A 22,537-nucleotide genomic window follows, 5' to 3' on the forward strand; every position below is an offset into this window, starting at 1 on the left:
TGTCTGAAACAAAGATGTTATTTGACGATGATTTTATCTGAAACATTTTTTTCATCTTCTAAAACAAACTGCTACTTTAAGAAATTTTTTGAAATTAAATAATTTCTTCATGTAGAAGACATTATTATTCAGCAGACACACTAAACATTAGGCTGAATCAGATGATGGCAATTTTGACACCTCTATGAGTATATTAGAGTACATTACTGATCTGTATTCTGTCTGTGGATCCAGTTAATTTAAAAATGGATTCAAGCTTTTATTATCAAGAAGGTTATAGCAAAGAGGTAAGTGATACAGACATAGACATAAATAAATACTAAAAATATTCTATTTCTTTCAGGGCAATTTGTTCCTTTATTTTATAGTCTTCCTTAGGCTACACAAACTAAAAGTTCATAGTCACATGAAAGAAAAGAACTGTGAACATGAGCTAAAGGACATCTGGTTATAAAAGAGGAAGTACGAGACTGTCCAGTAATTGATTATTAATATTTTTCACAAAATCTTAAAATACTACTCTGTAGCAAAGATAAAATGCCTGGGTTTAAATTGGAAAGAAGATTGAAACCACCATCTTGCAAACTATCATGCAGAATTGAAAACTTATTCAGCAGTCCCACTGAATATGTTTAGCACATGTGCCTAACGGTTTCCAGCGTGAAGTCCCTTAGTTCTTTTGCAAAGGCAGGACAATGTTTGGCAGCTATTTCTAGCTATACCATATGCAAGGGAGCATTGCACCTGCTTAAATTGTTGCCAAGTGTGGCCTTTAAAGTTTTAACCATACTAGCACAGATGTTCTGGATTGACTTTTTGAGTTTTAGCTACACGTTCAACTACATAATTTACTAACTATTTGATCTCTCAAGAGAAATCCAATTGTTTTTTTCATGGTTGTTTAGTAATGAAATTAAGTATCTAAAATAATGCCTGTAAGGCATACATATCTCATTGACTTTAACTGGCTGAGATATCTTTTCCAGAAAATTAGAAGGCAGAAGATAATTGGCTATAGTGCAGTGACACATTGATACAAAATTGAATAACTTCATGGTTTAGTCACACATCTCTGCTGTAGAGTAGTTATGTTTTCAATTATGCTAAGATGCCTGTTCTGGTTATAAAGAACAACTCCAAATGAGGCAGTTAACCCACAGCAGTGATACAATGTCAGTATCTAGAACCAAATGAACATGACATGCATGTACTAAATATTAAATATGTATTACGCACTAAATATAGCAAGTAACAGACCAAGAGAGAATTGGAGGAAACTGCATTTGTTGATTTTGTAATCAAAATTTAAGCTAAATTAGCTGCCTCCTGCTAGGTAGAAATTTTTTTTAATCTGACTTTGAGCCCCTGAAAATAGAGATCTAATTTAGATTATCATCTAGATTTATCTCCCTCTATAGTGAAGTGAAAAAGTGCTTTAAACTCAAAACCAAATGTGTTGTACGGTTGGAATGAATTGCCTTCTAAGGCCTCCCTCACTCTCTTTACACATTGACTATTACAGGAAGCCATAGACAATAGCTCACACAAGATACTTAAGATCTCAGCAGCAAAACATGGGCCAGATTAACCCTCTGGATGGAGTTTGGCTTAGTCTCTCTGATTTCCTTGCAGTCTGAAGAATGTCTCTTCCTGTGCCAAACTGAATATAGTTACAGAACCTCTCTTTTGATTTGCCTGTTTCATGAAGGTGCATAGGGTGCCACTTACTTCTTGTAGTACCGCCTGCATTTGGTTATTTTATAAAGAACCAAACAAATGAGGGTGAGTGTGTTTTCTCAGCCCCACTTCTGAACAGTGATAAATATCATCTTCCATCTGTCCTCCCTCTTTGGATCAAAGGTCTACACAAATCTAACTTATTAGAATCAGTAAAAAAAAAGTCTTAGGAGACTTACTATCTAAGAAATAATTAATCACATCCATTGTTTGTTCATAAGCTTTATTCAGATGAACATCCCTACAAATACACCTCTAGGACAGCTATAGTAGTGTATTGTTAAATGGCTGTTATAGTCTTCAAGTATAATATCCAGTAAGTCTGAGTTCCAGTCAGTAAATTAGGGGAAATGGATGTGGGCCTCCTGCAGTATCTGCTTTTAGAATTCTGTAGTATTTATACTCTGTCCATACAAAACAACTGCAGTGTATTGATACCATATTGACCTGAAAAATGTTTTAATAATTTGTTTATTTCTCCTTTTCTTTTAAACATGCAACAATAATTCCGCATGCTGGGATAGGGTCACAGCTTCATTTTGGAGTCTTCTTTATCTGCTTTCTCAGTTGTTACTAGGCAATTCAGAAAATGGACAAGTTTTGCAATATATTATTTTGAAAGAGGATATATATATGTGAAAGACTTGTAATTCCTTGCTTTCAAAATAATATCTTGTGGTATGAAGCACAGGAGTATATATCTGCATCATAAGTCTCCGACATTAGTAATTACTAATTATATTACCGTTTATACCAGAAGCTACAGTTGTAAACAAAAAACTCATTATTTTAAGTTTTATGAACTTTAAACAAAAAGACAAATTCTGCCTCAATAAAAAATGAAACAGAATCTATGGCTACAGATAGATGGAAAGAGGACATTGTTATTAGTGATCAGATAGTTAGGGGCCCAAATTCGGTCAAGGTTTTTGTGCAGGCATCATATCAAATAAATTATTTTATGGAGAATAATGAGACTGGATAGAAATTTCAGCTAAATGGAAAGGAGACAAAGGCATATTTCAAAATGTAATGTAAGGACAACTGAAGCTTTTATCACGTGAACTTTGGAGGCAGGAGTCACCGTATCAATGCTGAGCAGTACCAAGAGATGATAAATAGAGTGCAGATAGATAACAAAAGGCCTTGAAAGCAAACACACGCAGCAATTCAAAGAAAGAGGGATACGTTCATAACGTCAGGCCAAATCATTGATCTCTCCAGCAGTATTTGAAAGAAATATTGTCAAGGCTAGAGGAACGACTGATATGTATCCATGTTGGAAAAATCACTACTTCCCTGGTGAGAGTCATAGCTATGTGGAAGGATAGGAACGAGTTTATCTTAAAGATAATAACTGGAAACACTTGACAAAATTTACATCTAGCCTGGACGTGAAGGCCTAGACAGAGATACAAATCATAGACCTAGCAAGGGCAGACAAAATGATGAAGCTAGGGAAGATTTGAGGGGCGAAAACAGCTCTCCTATTGAATGGAGAAATAAGATTTTTGTATGAACAGAAAAAGGCCTGGAGGAGGGAAATAGACTTATGGAGTCATCAGCATAGAGATAGTAGTTGCATCTGTCCTTGCAAATGAGATAATACAGAGGTAATGTGCAGATAAAGAGAGAAAGACAGGAGAGGAGATGTCTTACTGAATCCTCATGGATCAATCGGAAGAGAGAATACAGTAATAGCAGAAAGATGAGCAAAAAGCTCTTAGTAGACAAGGTTTTGTGAAGAAAAACAGAGCTAGCTATGTGGAAAGTGTCTGTCAGCTCAAAGAGGATGTGGGTCTGACATCTGGCTAAGAAAAGATCTCTGGAGGCTCATGAAAGCTGTTCCATTGTAGTGCAAGTGACAGAAATTGGTCTAGAAAAAAATCTAAGATGATAGAATTAGAGGAAATAAACCACAGAGAAGAATCGCTGACGATGTGCTGAGTATGTGTAGAGGCTGAAAGTATGACATGAAGAGATAGAATAGAGGAATCAGAGGATGGGAATTATTTACAGAAGAATGCATTTTAGTATGATGAAAAATTAAGGAAAAGTGTAAACAAGAAAATAAGTTACAGGATAGAGATCAAACAATCATCAGTCCTGTCAGGATTCATGGGTCATAAATTATATTGGCCCAAACAATGAGGATTCAAAGCTAGAAATTAAGGCTTTTGCTCATAATCCTATGTCAACCATCTTATTCTTTCCAGTGCAGCAGTTCGAAACAACTTGTGGTGGATACTGTGGACCTTTGCTTTGCTGAGAAATCCATTTCACTTCATGCATTTCTCCAAAGTCTTTTCAGAAAAGGACCTGACTTGCTTTCTCAAATATTTTCCATTCTGAAATTGCACTTGTCTCCATTACATTTTTTTCATTTCTTTGTATTTTAAAATTGTTTATGTTTTTTAATTGTATCACATTATCAAGTATTCTCGTAATTGGTTAGGACATGAAGAATATTTTAAATTATTTTATTAACAGTGTAATCAGCTGTCCGATGTAGTTGGTTGTTTTCAGCATAGTTACTCTAATTATAAGAGTCAGACAAGCACCGTATTTCCCTATTGACATAATTTAAAGCATGTTAGAATACATTGTCTTTATTGACAGAGAAGGAATTTTTAAATTAAAACTCCAGAGAGGATCTAAAATATATCTGTCTGCTGGGATAACTGCTGTTCTTGTGAAACAGAATTATCACTATTTGTTATCTTTTTCAATACAAGTCATCCTGTTTCCTACAACTCTAGGAAGCAGCTTGTTTTGACTGGACAATCTGCAGGAATCACTTCACTACAACAGTAGACTCAGCGTCTCTCCTGTTAACTTTAGATAATTCCCACTTTAAGTAACTGCCCCATTGTTGCTTACAGTTCACTAAACATGATAACCTCAAAAAAACCTGTGACAACCTAGCTTCCATTATGCTTGTAAATGATGAAGGACAAAGAAAACGTCAGGTTGTTCTATAACCATGAAAATGAAAATCATTTTTCAGTAGACGTGTGCTCTTTTTTTCACTGACAGTATTAATCATGTTTCTTGCTTAACCGATGTGGCTCCCTTCTTGTTCCCACCATACATCCCTTGGTGGTATCACCCTGGGTACCACCAACCTCTCTTCATGCTTATGGCTCCCCACTGGGCAGGGAGGTGGCTGGTGTTTGGCAGTCTCTGCCCAAACTCACAGCCCTTACACTGAAAGCACAGCTTGTCCTTCTTTGAGGACATTCCTCTGGCACTCTAACTCAGCTACTGACCTTCATGAAACTTGTATGAACTTAATACATTTGAGACCTCTCATCTCAGTCGAATCTTGTTGCAAATGGTGAGGTGGCTAGGAAGTCAGGAAGACAGGGCAGGGAGTCAGAGAGGATGGCTTGTTCCTCTAGAAACCTAACTGCAAATAAGAAGTTAAAAATAAATCGGAAAAAAAAAATAGTAGAATGCTACATTCCCCATTTCTGTGTTTCTTAGTGCTTCTGAATGGGCAGCTTTTCACTCACTTGCCTCCTAAAGGAGATTGTTCTAAAAAAACCCCAAATAATTGTTTTTTTTCCTATTGCTCAGTCATCTCCAAATCTCCACTGATTGCCACAGTTACAGCATTTCACTGGCAAACTGCAAGATTAAATTTACATTTTTTTTGTCTTCTGAGTTAAGCTGAAGAATCTGGGTTTAGGTAGCTCCAAAGTTTAAGGGAATTCAGAGAGAAAGAAGTCAGTTCTGAAACGTATTATTTTATGGACTATTTTTTCATTTTCCCAAATTCTCACTCTTAATGATTTAAAACTCCCTGCACTGAGTGTTGCCTTCTACATGAGGGGAAAGAAATACCAGGTAGTTGGTTGCCTGTAAAAAAAAAAACCCATGCATTGCTTTGATCTGCAGAGGAGATCCATGTTTTTGTCAGGTCCTCTCATCTTGTCATAGATGGTGTTCACTCAACTATGAACTCCCATGAACTCAAGGGGCCTGGAGCCTTTTCCAGATGATAGGGTGTGTTGAATGAGACCAGTCTGATATGTTATATACAAGGTCTCTTTGTCTTTTTCTGCTTTAGTTTTTCTGTATATTAAAAATTGACATTTGCTTCTTTAGCAAGCAAATGAGACCCCGAGATCCTGGAACAGAAAGTAATATAAGATTTAATTCTTATCCTGTGTGAGATCTAGATAATTGCAGCTCAGTAAATCACATGGAAAATATGCTGCTAACATTTCTGCATTATATATTCATGCAGCCCCAGCACTCTTGAGCAGAATTTGTCTTTATGATGGAGTAAGCATCTTCAGTGGGACGAGAGTCACCCCACACCCTCTCATCACGCTCTGCGGTAATGAGCTCCCTGCCCCAGTCAGCGTCTTTGGACCTATGCTGCTCAACTTCTACACCGACTCCCACATTGCAGGCTTTGGATTCCAGGCAAGATACAAAGCAGTCGGTGAGTAGCCACTGTCCTGCACTTTAGATGGTGGAAATATTCTGGCTGGATAATGCTTCAGTGTAGGAAATGTTGTACCTCATTTTGGGAATACTTTAGATGGATACAGGTGTTTCATATTCCCTCTGTACTTGCCCAAAAGAGCTCTCAAGACTAGGATATGGGACTGTTTGGTGCGTGTTGTCACTGACTGATGTGCTATCTGTTTTCTCACAATTTTAATTCCAAGATATACTACATGAGACCAAGTCAGGAACTGAAACACTTTTCCTTTGCTGTAGAAAAGATATGCAACCCATTTTGCCAGGGTTTTTTGCTTTCTGTTTTTTTTTTTTTTTTAATAATGTTTAAGGAGAAACATCACCAGTTTATTTAACTGAGCTCATTTAAAAGATTTTATTACATACAGGAGAATGGTCTGATTCTCAGTTACAGTAAAATTACATTATACAAAATGGGAACCAGAACAGGATCTTTAAATGGACCTAGCTATATGCCTCCATTTGATGACCCTCTTGCCGTGCTAGGTATTAATGTAAATAAAAATTGAGATCTGGATCTATTTTTTTTAATTAATATTTTCACCAAAACTTTTTGGCATTGACATGAGATCTCTTTTGTTTTAAAGAGGAAATATGTATTAGAAAAAAGAAGTTTCCAACTGAGTTTAGAATATACATCTTCACAAATATAAATATCCCCCCCAAAAAAAAACTATTTTCAAAACCAATTTTAATATTGTCCAGGTTTAAGAGATAGAGACAGTATTTTGATTTTTGAAAGTATCATTTTCTAATTGCAGAGAAAAGTGTGAGTTCTTAACTTTGATATTTCCCTTAATGCATTCTTCATGTTCAAAGCCACAGCAAAAAGCAGAAGGCTAAATTCTTTAAGTAAAATGAATGGCCTGATACAGATAAGACAGAGGGAAGGGCACAGAGAAATGACAATGTGCAGTTACTCATAAAGCCTATGAAAAGACCTTCATAACTCACTCAAGTCAGTTGCTGCTATCTGACTTGTGACTTCTGACATTTGAGAAAGATGACTGCAGCCTTATTAGCTTGTTGTTGTATACAAAGCAGATTCTAGCAATTAACATTCCTTTTCCCTCTCTTTGTATTGTTTGCTAAAAAAAAAAAAAAAAAAAAGAAAAAGTCTTCCCCCTCGTAGTGTAGAATAATGCTGATTCTTTATCCTGCTGGCTCCTGCCAGCGCTCCAGGCCACCAGCCGAGGAGCCAGGGGCTCTGTATCCAGCAGCACCCTGTATGGGACTGCCTTTGTTAAGATGGTGGCCTGGGCAATGGCGTGTCCTTTAAAACGTGAAAAGCTGTGTGTGGCTTTGAGCTATTTATCAACAGGACGCAGGGAAATGTTTTTTGCTCAGTTAAGATTATAAAATAAAAGCTGAAGCTAACAATGGAGATTAGAGTTGGTTTTATAATAGTTTTTGTTCCCTCAAGCACTGAAGCTGGGAACAAACATTAGCCACATCCTGGCCTCGTCAGCATCCATGGTGTGAAAGTCTGAGAAGCCAAGCTGTGGCTTTAGTTCACAGCTGCAGAGTTTAACTTGCTCCTCAGTCACAGAGCAAGTATGCAGTCCTCTGTCTCAGCCACTCCCCGCTGCTGGCAAGTCCCAGTACAAGGTGAGGTGGTGAACAGTCCCCGGGATTAGTGATAGCTGGGAACTCCTCTCTGCCTTTCTGCATAGAACAAACGCTACAGTAATACCCCAGCCCTGCAGGGAGGTGGAGAAATGATGAGGCTTTGCATACAGCTATTCCAGAAAAGTTAGAGGCAGGGCTATGAGTGCAATTGTGGCTGCTTTTGTGTCAGTGCCAAACTTCAGAGGCTTCCATGGAGCCAGGGTTTGGATGAGGGATGTTGCCCACATGTCTTTGCCCACATATTGTCCAGGTTTCTCTTGGCAAGCTGGAATGGGTGCAGAGCTACTCCAGACACATCTCACTCACGCTGCTGCATGGGGCAATTTTTTACTGCACAAACAGAGCCATTGCCATTTGGTATGGACTAGTAACAACCTGTTACTTTAACACTGACTGGTCTTCCACTGTAGAGCACAACCTGACAGACATCTCCACATTTAAGAGTTCCAGGCATGACACCAAAGACTGCTCCTAATTTATCAAGCGCTTTTCTTTCCTTATGGCCAAACTCCTGCAAGAAATATGAGAATTAGGACCAAGCTACTATTCGGACACTAATCACTCTTTTTTTTCTGTTTCCCCTACAGCTTGTGGTGGCATTTTCAATGGCTCTGTTGGTGTTATCAGCAGTCCAGCCCATTCAGTTCTTGATTATCACAACAACATGAACTGCTCATACTACATCACAGTTGGAAACAGCAAAGTAGTGGCCCTCAAGTATGTAATCCAAGTTCAGCTTGTCATCAAGGGGACAGAGAATTAAAGACAGCAATTAAAGACAGCAATTATTGTCAGTTCTCTCTCTGTCTTTCCTCTTCCAAGGGGAAAGCTGAACTAAAATGATAAATGGACAGTGAAGCCACCTTTCTCAACCTCAGGCTCCCGTACATCTTTCTCTGTAACTTGCTGTGTGCAAAACACCACGACAATTTTAACTTCCCACTTTGATTACCAAGAGAACTAAGAAATTGTGAAAATGTAGCTCATGCTTTTAGTTAAATTCTGTCAGTCTTTGAGGAGTTCTGAGACTCCTGTGAGTTTATATAAGAAAAAAAAATTTTTTTTTTTAGAAGGCTGGTATTCACTTTACAGCCCAAGTACTAATACCCACCCAGAAAGAGTATACTTCTGAGTGTGTGTTGTCTTGCCTAAAGAGGGATATGGCTGCCACAAAATCTTGCCACTGAGAAATTAAAAGATTGATATATTCTTCTGTCATACATATACTGATTGTGAATTAAGAGAACATATCCCAGCTAAGTGGAAGACCCAGCTGGTCTGCACTCTGAGCCTGCATTTTATATGTCACTCACGTGCTCAAGGAAATTGCAGCCTGAGCAATTTGCAGAAGTGAGAGAGGGAATGTTTGCACAGGGGAAATCTGCTACTTCACAGAAAGTCGAGCTGTGCTAACAGATTGCCTTGCAAGAGGCCCGGTGGGTGAGGGTCACTGTTTCTTTGAGGCTGGTCTGCTTTAAAAAAATGGGCTGGCTGGTTTTGCCATGCAAATAGTTCTGCTTGCTTGTTCCTGAAGAGAAATGTTTTGTCTGTGTATGGCTTTGGCTATTGCTATTACTCAGACCTTTCCTCAAGCACTAAAACACAGGAATAGAAATGAAAATGTGATACCTAAAACTCCAAGTGTATTTTACAGATTCAACAGCTTCCAGCTTGAAGTATCTCCCTCCTGCTACAAAGATTATGTGGCTATATATGATGGCTCAGATACCCATGCTCCTCTCCTCGGGAAATTCTGTGGCTCAGAACTGCCTCCAAATATTAAGAGTTCCAGTAATAACTTGTTCCTGGTGTTTAACACTGACTTCTTTGGAGCAGACAGGGGATGGAAAGCATCTTTCAGAGAGACCTTAGGTAAGAGTATTGTCAGACTCATAGCCCCAAGAATCTGCTGGTAAGTAATTCCTTTGGTGAGAAGTGGTTATGGTCTTCCTCACTAGGGGTGCTGGAAGGAGAAGAATGTTTCTGATTTTGTAAAAATTGAGTCAACTAAGCTAAATATTAGGCTTACAGGATCCCTGTGTTCCAGCCCTTGTTCTGAACTCATTCCTTTTACTCCTTGCTAACCTTTTCCTGCCTCTCTGAAGGCATGGGCATTTCTTGGGTGACTGAAGGCTTAGCAGCACCCAAGGGCCTCTCTTTTGGATGAAATCTGGCCATACTTGAGAACTCTCATTCTTCTGTAGTCAAAGGTACTATAGATGTCTCCCTTCCATCTATCCTCTATTTCCATTTCTTTACAGTTCACCTCACACCTTTTTAAAAACTAAAGTGTTAAGTTCAGTTAAGATTGGGGTTCCCCCCTAGGCACTACCATGCTTATCTCTACAGATTTTGGGGATCAATCTGCTTAGCAGGCCATAACATAAATGGGATTATAGTAAGAAAGCACTGGATGTTAAATGTTCTGATGGACACAAGAGTCAGGAGCAAAGCTTGATTATTGCCTTAAAAAAAAGTTTAAACCCAGTAGACAATTTTTAAGATCAAGATGTAAAAGGAGTCTTTTACCTTCTTATAACATCTGAATTGTTTAGAGATGGCAAGCAGTAAATTATTATTACATGTAAATTGATTTCATCTCATCCATTGCTACTAGTTTCCTGTGTAATTAACTCAATGTTTTTGTGATCTAGAAAGAAGTAATTGTCCAGCTTACAAAGCTGGCACTCAGACATTTCAGAATGAAAAGCCTTTGTGGCAGAACAAACATAGTCTTCTGCTGAGTTATTGAATCTCCTCCCAACCCCTAGCCAGTGACTTTCTCATTTGATACAGTCTGAGAAAGTATTTACAGATAAGGAAAATAACTGGTCCTACAGGCTTTGCCAAGAAAAATATTCCCACAGAACCTCACAGTCTATTATTAACTCTTCCTTTGCTTCACTCAAAGTAATCATGACAAGAATCTTTAAGACCACTCTTATGGACTGTTACTTCAAGTAACATAATGTTGCTTCGCATATCACTGTCTTTAAACCGTTAGCTATCAGTTGTCAGAGATCCTCTGCAGCCTGGGTTGATGTTTCCAGGGTGAGATCATCAGGAACTCCTCAAGCTCTTGCTCTTCCTGTTGGCATATATTCATTTTTTTTTTTTAAGCCACTGACTTTAGATTTGTTTGTGCAATTTGCCAGAGATTCTGCTTAAGCACACCACAGAACACAAGCCAAGCTCTTCAAGTCAGTACCATGTCTGATAATTTCCTGGAGTGAGGAGAAGCTGTTTATGAATAAACTTTGACATCTATTAGACTAAGTTTTCGAGGGACATTTCTGCAGGTTCCCAAGGAAAAGGAGGTTGTCATGTTGCAGGAATTACTCAGGAGCAATGGAGTTGCAAGTTGGAAAATATGGCCATGCGGAGATGTGGGTTGTGTGATGAAGTGCTCATGGTGGTGAGAGGCTTAATGGTAGGTCTTCTTTCTCTGGGATGGGAAGTAAGCCACAGGGACTAAACCATAGAGCCATTAGGAAGGATCATGACACTCCCATGCTAGTACAGAATGGCCAAAAAGCAGAAAAGTATATTATAAAAGGAAAACATGAGTCACAGTCCTATAAACGTCTCCAGTTTGACTTGTCTGAAAAACAGAGCCAGGAAAATCTGTGACATGTCTTTGTACAATGAGGTCTGAGATTCTGCTTCAAGTGAAAGATAATAAAACCATGAAGATATAAAAGACTGCTATTCTAAATGGTTCTTTAGAGAACCTCCCTCATGTCTGTCAAAATAGAAAACCCATGTGGTTTTGTAAGACTACAAATGCAATCAGATGACAATTAATAAGGATAAATCTCTTGGATAAGAAAGATGGTATCTGTAGAGAAACAAGAAGCCTCATTCTCTGCTGGATGGCAATGAGCGCATTGTTCTGTAGTTACCCTAGGGAAGCACAACTGGATAATGTAATTATTGCTCTCTATTTAATAATGTTGTGAGTGCCCCTGATTATGTATTGGAAAGAAGCGAGCAGAAACAGTACACTCATTTGTAGCAAACTAAACTATTTATTTCCTTTCCTCACAAGCTCTTCCAATTTCTTTCCTGATCAGGCTTCTCTCAGGGGTACTGCCAAAATCCAGAGTTATCTATTCTTTCTCTCTTGTGAACTTTATTAGTGGAGAGCCCATCTGATAACCATTGTAGTGGGATGGAAGAGAGAAGATGAAGTAGGAAACTCACAGAAGCCCAGCAAGACTGACAGTAAATACACATTCAAAGAGTTAATCCCTGAAATTTCAGCAGAAAAATATGCTCTGTTTTAATTAAACCAATTTGTTTGCATCACTGACCCTGTATCCAGTAGAATATTGAGGGTCTCTCCAGTAGTCAGGAAAGGGAGACTAACAGAGAGTATGAAGTACTATGAATTTGATAGTACAACAATATCTCACCTTTTTTTTTGTCAGATGTCTTTTCTTTCACCATGCTACTGCATGTGCTGTGCAATGTATTGTTCAATGCACATTTCACAAGCAGCATTCTGTTTCATAACTGACTCTGTGATATGGTGCATTTGAGGCTGGGGAACATATGGCCCTTGTCAGTGCAGTTCAGAGGGTTTATAATTTCACTATATCTGCTGCGGTTTATAATTTCACTGTATCTGCTGCTAAGTTTGGACACTTATTGGCCTTATTTTTGGAATCACTGGACATGCTCTCAGGCTGAGCTGGTGAACTGGCCTGACTGGAAGATCCTAGCCTGCTCCAAGTGTTACATCTGTGGAAAGACAGACTCCTCTTGCCTTAGTTACCACTGACCTTTTTCGTGCCTTTGTTTTCAGTCTGTAAAATGAGAATTATACCTCCTTTCTACAACGAGCGTGTGCTCCTCTAGGCAATCAATAAAAGGATGAGAAGAGATAAATCAATACCGGCTTAAGGCATTTGGTTACATGAGGTGTCTCTCTGAAGGAAGGAAAGCTAAGATCTCTCCCCAAGGAATGAGGTCTGCATGTACTGAGCTTGTGACTCGGCCAAAGATTATCTCTCCATCTCTATGGGGAGACCTGAGCTTTTCAGCTGACCCTGGCTGGCAAGGATGGAGGCTGCACATACCTCTGCCATCCCTGCTGTGATAGCACAGACTTTGTACTTCAGTGATAAATGGAGCTTCTGCCTATTCCCATCCAGCAGTGGAGTGACCCTCTCACCCCAATTTGTGATCCCTCAGAGGCTTATGATACAAAGGCTGAGAAGACGTATAAGGGCTTTTCTATTCTATGATTCTATAGTTTGGGGTTTTTTCTTGTTTTTAAAGAGTCAGCAACCCCTATAGGGAGATGTAGCTGTGACCTTATTAACAGCACATCATTCCTCCTTGGCAGCTCTCTGTGCTTGTGTGCGTAGCTCCATTGTCTCAGTAATGAAAAAGATATCATATCCTAAACCAGCGGAGAAGGACTTAGGGGTTTTCTGAAAGGCAGGTCTGCTCATGGGGGCTGTCTGAGGAAGCCACATGAATTTACATGAAGCAGTGTCTTAAACATGGTTAGATAAGTGTGTTGAGTCAGAAAACTATTCCTGAGCTTTCTTCACAGAATGCAGGCAAAACTGAAATGGAGTTGGGACACTGGAGAAGGTGGGACAGAGGAGGGCAGGAAGATTGCCTGCTTTTTCTCTACAGCGCTAAATCCTGCTCGACTTCAAGCTGTAGCCAGCTCTTCCCACTCCCCTTTTTTATACTATCTCTTGTGAGCACGCAGGAGAAAAATCACATTTTCACTTTGTGAAAGAATATGGTGTACTGCATTAGTACCAGTGTCATCCCTTGTTTGCATTACCTTGGGGCTTGCGAGCTCATGGGCCACAATTCCACTGCGCTAGGCACTGCACAGGCAAGATAAAGCAGCAATCTGCTGTCACGAAGAGATTATGATTTAAACACAAGATGAGGAAAACCAGATGGATGGAGACATGCAAGAATAGGGTGGCAACAATAAGAAAACTAGTGGTGTAGGATTTAAGGCAAAAGAAATGCCTCCAAAATCTTTGGCAACTATTAGGCTGCTAGAGTGTGAAGTCCTTAAAAATCCTGTCCTCTGTGTTGTCCTCAGTTTGCCCAGTTTTTCCCTCAGTGATTCCTCTGTCCTTTTCATTCAAATGAACATTTCTATTGAATGAATATTAATCATTTTACAGAGGAAAAAAATAATAAGTGAGTAGAGTTTAGAAGAAAAATAGTTGTAAAAACAGTTGGGAAAAGAAATCTTCTCTGATATACCAGAAAAAATGCATTAATAGGTAATTTAGATCAATAATCTAGTATGCATCTAATAGAAATAGATTATAATCTTTTTTCTTCCTGACAAAATGATCTGTAACTTACCTGAGGTATCTGTCTTCCTTTATTCTATTAGCTGTGTATTGAATTACTTGTTTCCTGTTTGGAATACAATACACTAAGTGTCTATCACTAATGGGTTTACTGTTATGCTCTCCCTTAATGAAATTGAAGTGTACTTTTAAAAAATGAATTATGTAGAATTTTCACAGGACTTTTATGCTATTTTATTTTATCAACAAAAACATTTGCTTAATATAGTTCTTAGTCCAGTTCTGCCCTGCAAACTGAAAGCTTGGCTCACTCTATATCCAGTTTCTAGGTGCAGATTTTCAGCAGTGCTCAGCATGCACAGTTGCTGCAGGTTGGTTTTTTTTTTTTTTTGGATTCTTCTGAATTGCTGAAAAAAAAAAAACCAGTTCTGAATGGGCAATATAAGATGTAAAATATTAGTTTGGTTATTCTTTTGCATAGGTCAGGGTTAGGTGTTCTTTTGTGACTCATTTCTAAATTCTTACACCACCAGAAATAATTAATTGCACTGATTTATGTAAATAATGCTGGCACCTGCTATAGGTGGCACCAGGCACCTGTACCGACAACAGCAGTTATGGTCGTTAGGAGAGAAAGGACTCAGCACAGCTGAATCTCAGGTTTCCTGCAACTTTTTCTCCCTCCAACAAAAAAAAAAATCTTAGAAGAATGTGTCCTTGATTGTGGCATGTGAATGTTGTTGCATCTTCTTATGCCTTCGGAAAAGCCGCAGTGCTAGCAGAGGTTTCACAGTCCATTAGGACCGGTCTCCAGGAGTGTTATCTCAAGATATCCAACCTGGATGTAGAGCCTGGTGCTGCAGAAGGTCTAGCTGAGAAGCAAATTGCTTGAAACTCACAAGTCTTCTTTCAAAAATTTCTTGGGGCTTTTGGTTCACACCATTTTTTACCAAATACATTACACATTAATATTACACATTTCAGATTCATTACATTGTCGTGGCTTAACTATGATTAGCTTAATCTATTAAAATAATAATAAATCATGGCTAATAATATCTTTTCTTAATCTTATATAGTCTATGAAAATAAGAACATCTGTAACAAGCTCAGAATATATGTTCGTAAGTCACAATTCCTGGAGTGTTTCTAAATGTATTTTAAGGCTCAAATATAAAAATATGCATCAGCTTGCAATCTGACTAGATTTAGAAAGTACTTGCAGTGTTGAAATACACCTCTTCAATCTCTCTGAAAAGAATACAACTGTAGAGCTAAGGAATAGTCTACAAATGCCTCTCAGAAATGTCAGTCATTGAATGTCTGTGACAGTTCTCCCAAAGCAAAATAAATAGAAGTGGTTTGCATACTCAAAATGAAAAGAGGTAGACCTTTAAATGAGAAATTTCTGACTGATCTGAAAAAATGATGTGAAAAATAATTTTCAGATGCAGTGATTAAACATAACTTTGCAGGTGACTAAACAGTTAAAAGCCGATGGAATATTCAGATTAAAGGCAACTGTGGGCACACAGCTGTGGGCAAACTTTGCTGGCATGAATTCTCTTAGCTTCACTAAAGTCAATGACTGCTTCAGCTGAAAATCTGTACTCCAGTGCATCCAAACAAAGGGTGAGGAGAACTTTTCTGGTTCACATCTTAAGAGAGCTCCGCAAAGGCCTGGGCAGCTGTGATGGCAACAAGTACGCTAATATAGCATTAGAAAGTATGAGAATGAGGCCAGACTGCATGTTTGGCTCTGGTCTCCCAGACAAGCATCGAGGAGATGGACAGGATGGTACATACGTTACACTTTTGCAGAACTAGGGTAGGCTTGGCAAAGAGCATGTCTGTACTGTTATATTTGGATCAGCCAATAGTCTAAAAACTTAAGAATATGAACTTTGTCTGACTGCATTTATGAAATTCTGCTAAAGCAGGAGACTGGGGCTTTGCAGTCCTAAATGTCACTGCTGGAACAATTGCCAAGCTGTCAAACCAGTCAAAAACACTTTCTGTGTAAAGGCTAGGCTGAGTACTGAAAAGAGTCCTGTGCTTTCAGAAGTCTCCTCCTGAAACGTTGCAGGCACTATGGTCAGAGCTGGCACTGCTGCCAGGGTCCTGCTGCCACGCAAAGTCACGGTGTCTGTACAGTGATTGCCAAACACGGGAACTGCTCAGCTCAGCTTGCAAAACTTTACCACCCTTCAGTATCAGCCATGAGACGAGGTGTGACAGTACAATTCCTCTCCAGCCCTATATAAAATAGGCTTTAAAATAGAGGGAGGTGGATTCAGATTAGATACTAGGAAAAAATTTTTTACAATGAGAGTGGTGGAACACTGGCACAGAGTGCCCAAAGAGGTGGTGGATGCCTCATCCCTGGAAACATTCAAGGCCAGGTTGGACAGGGCTCCGAGCAACCTGACCTGGTTGGAGATGTCCCTGCTTGTTGCAGGGGGATTGGACTGGATGACCTTTAAAGGTCCCTTCCAATCCAAACTATTATATTATTGTGTTCTATCATTCTATGATTCTATATCCTTCTGAGCCATGATCCAAACAAGCTATGAGCTAATTATTACAGCTACAATTAGTCCAACCACTCCTCTACACTGGAAATAAGACCTGTCAGGAAAGGAGCATTAGTCTTGTCAGAGTTAATCCTTGCTTATTCCAAATTTTAGTTCAGATCAGATTCAGAAATCTGGCAGAGGATTTTCATTACTCTTCAGGCAGAACTAGAAGAGTTCTTTGAACTTTGTTGCTTTCTGGTAGATGTTTGTGGTGCTCATTTAGTAAGAAGGGAAGCACAGCAAAATTAGTTTGTTGTATTTTGAAATGTCATCGGTTTAGTTGTTTCTGATAGATTTAAAACTACTCAGTAGGCTCCCTTTTATTGCACCCATACCTGTGTAAATGAACCTTACCCTTGGCTCTGCTTCAAAGGCAGGCAGCTTCAAAGATTCATCTTCATCTTTGTTCCGTACCTAGAGGACATAACTCTTAACAGGGAAACGTGCCTGCTCTCTGCTGTAATTATTTTTATTTGCCATTGGGAACCTTCAATTCTTCCTTTTCTGAATGGTCCTTTAGCCTTTTAGTTTTATTAATGCTTTCCACCAAAAGCAATTAGTGATGACAGTGTGTGCCCTAGTTATTCTGATAATTTGTGTTCTCTGGCAAGCTGTTTATGAGGAGGACAAGATTGCAATCTGATTTATGATGACCTTACAATTTGTATTTTAAATAAGAAACCAGAGACTGAAAAACACAGAAAGCCATGTAGTCAGTTCATCTGCTCCACACACAAATTGTGTAGAATCTATTCTACAAATCAACAGACTTTTCAGCCCTAGATTTTGCCTAAATTTTAGCTACAAGTTTTTCTGGCTGTGTTGGCTGCGATGAATATAATTCCATCAATGATCAATGATCACCAGCAGGCTGGATGGCTACTATTTGGCCTTCTATTCAGAAGTGGTGCTGATTTTTAAAACCATGACTTGTGTCCTGGCTAAAATGCAGTGCAATAATGTTTCCCTTAGTGTGAGTTCCCTCCTGTTAAGTAGCTGGTTCTTCATTTACTTGTGGGTGTTCCCTAGATCTATGCAGCTTCCCTATTTTCTAACTTTTCATGGCTGCAATCAAATGTAATGCTGATTAGTACTGAAAAACACCAAGACAGATAGATTTTTCAACAAGGACTGGTCTTTATTTGGCTTGGTGCAAGGCCACTCGATATCTGGTTGGCTGCCAGTCGAGCTGTTATTTATAACATACTGTCCTGTAAGCATTTGACTCAACCCTGGCTGATCAGGCTAAGCATTGTAAAACCTAATGATGAAACCTCATCTTTATTAACGGTAAATCATACTTTTAGTATTTATCTCCCCTTAGATACTATTACTGGCTATACTAGCTAGAATTAATTTTCTCATAATGAGGATTTGGCCTGTTTCTCTCTCTGTCAGGTCCATTTTATGTGCTGTACACACACAGGTTACCGACAGCTGTATTTTTTATCATCTAGGCTGTCTTTATAGCTACACAGCTAGCAGTGCACCATTGCAAAGATACAGACAATGTGTGCTTACAGCCCAGAAACCAAACCGCATCCTGGGCTGAGTCAAAAAAAACAAGGCCAGCAGGTCAAGGGTGATCAGATGGGCTGGAGCACCTCTCCTGTGAAGAAAGGCTGAGGTTGGGGTTGTTCAGCCTGGAGAAGAGAAGAGAAGGCTCCAGGGAGACATTATTGTGGCCTTCCAGTACCTAAGGGGGCCTACAAGAAAACTGGAGAGGGACTTTTGGCAAGGGCCTGTTGCGATCGAACAAGGGGTAATGGTTTTAAACTGAAAAAGAGTAGATCTAGATTAGCTATAAGGAAGAAATTCGTCACTATGAGAGCGATGAGGCACTGGATCGGGTTGCCCAGAGAAGTTGTGGATGTCCCATCCCTGGACGTGTTCAAGGCCAGGTTGGATGGGGCTTTGAGCAACCTCGTCTAGTGGAAGGTGTCCCTGCCCACAGCAGGGGGCTTGGAACTAGATGATCTTTAAGATCCATTCCAACTCAAACCATTCTATGATTCTATGATTTGATGTCCAAAAAAAAAGAATAATCCAACAGCACTGATAGCTTTCCTGTTGTGTGGCTCTGTGGCAAGTCTCCAATTTCTGTTGCAATGGTCTGATCGACATCTCTGCAACTCCAAGCCTGACACGGGTGAAGAGGAGCTTCGTAAGGTTTCTGACCCATATACCACTACAGACTCAATACTGCATGGCTGGATGGTCAGACTAAGATCCAAGCCTAATGATTATATCATAGAATCATAGAATTATAGAATCTTCAAGGTTGGAAAAGATGTCCAAGATCATCAAGTCCAACCATCAACCTAACACCACCATGCCTGCTAAACCATGTCCTGAAGTGCCACATCTACACATTTTTTTAACACCTCCAGAGATGGCGACTCCACCACTTCCTTGGGCAGCCTGCTTGAGTGCCTGACCATTCTTTCCGTAAATAAATTTTTCCTAATATCCGATCTCCCCTACCGCAACTTGAGGCCATTTCCTCTCATCCTATCACAAGTTACTTCGGAGAAGAGACAAACACCCGCCTCCCTACAACCTCCCTTCAGGTAGTATGAATAATATGCTTAATGTTACATTTGGTAGACGGTGTCCAAAATGCTGAGCGGGAAACGGCTCCAACGAGATTGTTTCAGAGGACTAAATAAATCATGCTGAAGGGTGAACCTGGAGAAAAATACAGCAAAACTGCATTCTTAGGGCTCAGGCACCCTCCTGTCTGACATTTTCCTCCTTCCTAGACTATTTGTAAGAACGTGATTTATTGTTTGCATTTCCCCCGCTGTTGTTCTCAGCTTCTGCAGTGGCATTGGAATGAATGCGAACACTTTTCCAAGTTTCTGACTTCATTAACAGCCCACAAACCTGGACTAGAGTCTATTAAATCCTGACTTTTTCACTTTGTAATAAGTTTCTTCTGTTCATTTTTAGTTATAGCAAAAGCCTAAATTTCATGTTATTAAGAATTTGGTTTTAAGCAAACCTCTTTTTAGGGTGGGGTTTTTCCGGCTTTGGTTAGTAGAACAGGACGACATTTAGCCTTAGTCACTCTGGTTTAACCATTACGGTCTTGCAAGACGAGGCTGTCTCCAAGCCCAGCTTACTGACGCAACCCTGATTCTTGGATGCTGATTTTTCACCAGAGGGATCTTTTGTAATACTGTAGCTCAAGCAGGGCACAGTTTTTTATGCCTGGAAATATATCAGTGTGTCAAGGTTAAGTCACTGTATGTCAGCCAGACAGGAATATTTTACACACACAGATGAAATTCTGAAACTCTCCTCATGTTGCTTAGCCACAGCTGGAGCTTCTTTTATTGTCCAATTCTCCTAACAGGACTCGCTGTGGGAGATAACAGGCTGCTCGCAGTTACTGCTTTGCTCCGTGCAGTTTACAACAACTCTTTCTCAGACTCAGGAGTATGAACCATGCTTTATTTGAATTCCTGAGTTAAATAAGTGTCCAGGAAATCTCATAAAGACTGGGGAAGGAAGCATAAAGTAAACAAATTTATTAGATTTATTAGCTCAGTTCAATCTCTGGAAATCAAACTGTTTTTAAAAAAGACAAGTAAAAAAATATCCCCTTAGATAGTCTGTATTTTTTACTTGCTTGTAATTAGATGCAATAAAAGGGTTCTGGTCTTCTAATAACTGCTTTTCTCCAAATGTAATTTCTTGCAACATGGCTGAAAACATTACAGGGTTCAAATTTTCACAGCGAGTAAATGAAGGGACTTAGCTCTGTATGTGGGATCCAAATGAAAAGCAGCCTGCTCTTCAGAGGGGTTTTAAGTTCCCACCATGCAAAATGCTTCCCGAAGTAAGTCCCTTTTAGCTAGATTCCTGAATATGAGTCTGAGTCCCAGCCTCAGGCTGCCAAATTCACTCCCCCTAGAAGGAGGTTGTCTTGCCAAAACAACCTACTTCTCACCCAGATTTTCAAAGTCAGCAACCCAGTGCCCCCTGCTGCCCAAGTGCTCTCACTAGCGGGTAAGAATGGCATTAGAAGTCCCTCTAACCACTGCTCTTCTATTTCATTTCCCTCCTCTGTCTTCTTACAATCCATTTTAAAACATCTTTTGCTACATTCTCAAAGTGGATACTGATTTTCTGTTCAAGGGAAGACATGAGCCTTTCTTAATTCGCTCTGCCAGATCTAATTGTGATTCGTATCTATTGAACACTGTTTGTGTTGAAAGCCTTTTAACCACTCAGATAGTCCTTGTGAGACAGGACAGTAAAATTCTGTAGCACAAAAAAAAAAGCTGCTGACTTGACATTAAAGAGTCAAAGATTAAATAAATGCCAGGAATTGCTTTTAAAAAGTTCCTGTTTCTTCAACAGGACCTCAGAATGGCTGCGGTGGTTACCTGACAAATTCAACTTACAGCTTTGGCTCTCCAGTCTCCAATGTGACCAGAAGATATGAGAAAAATCTGGACTGTGTATGGATCATAACTGCACCTGTAAACAAACTGATCAACCTCACCTTCACTTCATTCCTGCTTGAAGCACAGTCTGCTCAGGCTTGCCGATACGATTATGTCAAAGTAAGATAGCTGCATATTTTAGCAACAAAATATCAGTGCAAAACAATCCATCATCATCTCCATGAGGCTAAAACTTAATTAATACAAAATGGTTTTATGAAGAAATTAAACTGTGTAATATAATTACAACATTTTTTCAGTGGGTTAGATTACTACTCCAGATGACATCCTGCCTTTTTGGAAACCAATAAGAGTTTTAACATTGTTACGGGGACATGCTTCTGTTCTTAAGACTGTCTATACAAATGAATATTTATTTCACAGAATATAAACAAAATAAAATCCAAGCACTTTGAAAGTAAACATGCAGATTCACTATCACACAAAATTGCTTGAAAATACTTTAATTTATAAAATTTTGAATAAATAAGTAAGTCTTGATGCCAAAGGCTCACCTGTGAAACCGATTTTCTTGGAGATGAGCATACAAAATGTAAGACAGCAGAATGCTGCTAAACAAGATCCACCAAGGAGTGTTATATATCTTGTTAAGCATTATAACGCTCAATGAAACTAAGTATGAATTCTGCATTTTGATGAATAAAATCAATCTTTCTCATTGAAAAGTACATTGAGATTCCATATAAGAACAAAAACAGAATGCCAAATTAAAATAGAATAAATTTTTGATAGATTTGCTGAGATGGGACCAGAATGTTCAATAATGAGATTTACACTGTCCAACAGAATTAGTTAATATGGCAGTGAATAATTACAGTTATCAAGAACATCCTGTTAAAGCACAAGAGCACCTACTCTGCTTTCAAATAAGAGAAACTGCAGTGTCAGGAGGGGTCAGAGAACTTTATTTCTATTTTTTTGTGCCTGAACTATTAGTGGCTTATATGCTTTTCTTCTTTCAGCTTTATGATGGAGATAATGAAAATGCCAATTTAGTTGGCACATTCTGTGGATCTATCATTCCAGCTCCTTTTCTTTCTACCCATAATTCCTTAACTGTGAAATTTATCACAGACAATTCCGTAGAAAGGGAGGGTTTCAATGTGACCTACGCCACAGTGGATCGTAAGTATACACATATACATATGCACATATATTGTTGTGACTCTTTTGTGGAAATACATATTTAACTAATAAATCACCAAAATTTGTGCTAGATATAGGGTGCAGGAAGGTGGAAAGGCAGTCATTACTATAGCTCTGTGGAGCTTCTATAAGCAAGCTAAAAGCAGCACTGTAAGACCCCAGTGCAGTTTGCACGAGTCTT

The 22,537-nt window shown here is 39.1% G+C and overlaps 1 protein-coding gene across 1 annotated transcript in view; it reads left to right on the forward strand.

The window, feature by feature from the left end:
* CUBN (cubilin) overlaps positions 1-22,537 on the forward strand; it is a 148,106-nt gene that overhangs the window by 119,951 nt on the left and 5,618 nt on the right. Inside the window, exons 57-61 of the mRNA XM_086741510.1 lie at positions 5,990-6,190; positions 8,448-8,577; positions 9,515-9,732; positions 21,104-21,309; positions 22,173-22,335. Of these exons, the coding sequence (XP_086597636.1) occupies positions 5,990-6,190; positions 8,448-8,577; positions 9,515-9,732; positions 21,104-21,309; positions 22,173-22,335 (918 nt within the window). The remainder of the gene's footprint in view (positions 1-5,989; positions 6,191-8,447; positions 8,578-9,514; positions 9,733-21,103; positions 21,310-22,172; positions 22,336-22,537) is intronic.

Source organism: Chlamydotis macqueenii, chromosome 2, assembly GCF_036417535.1.
Source record: "Chlamydotis macqueenii isolate bChlMac1 chromosome 2, bChlMac1.mat, whole genome shotgun sequence".
Lineage (NCBI taxonomy): Eukaryota > Metazoa > Chordata > Aves > Otidiformes > Otididae > Chlamydotis > Chlamydotis macqueenii.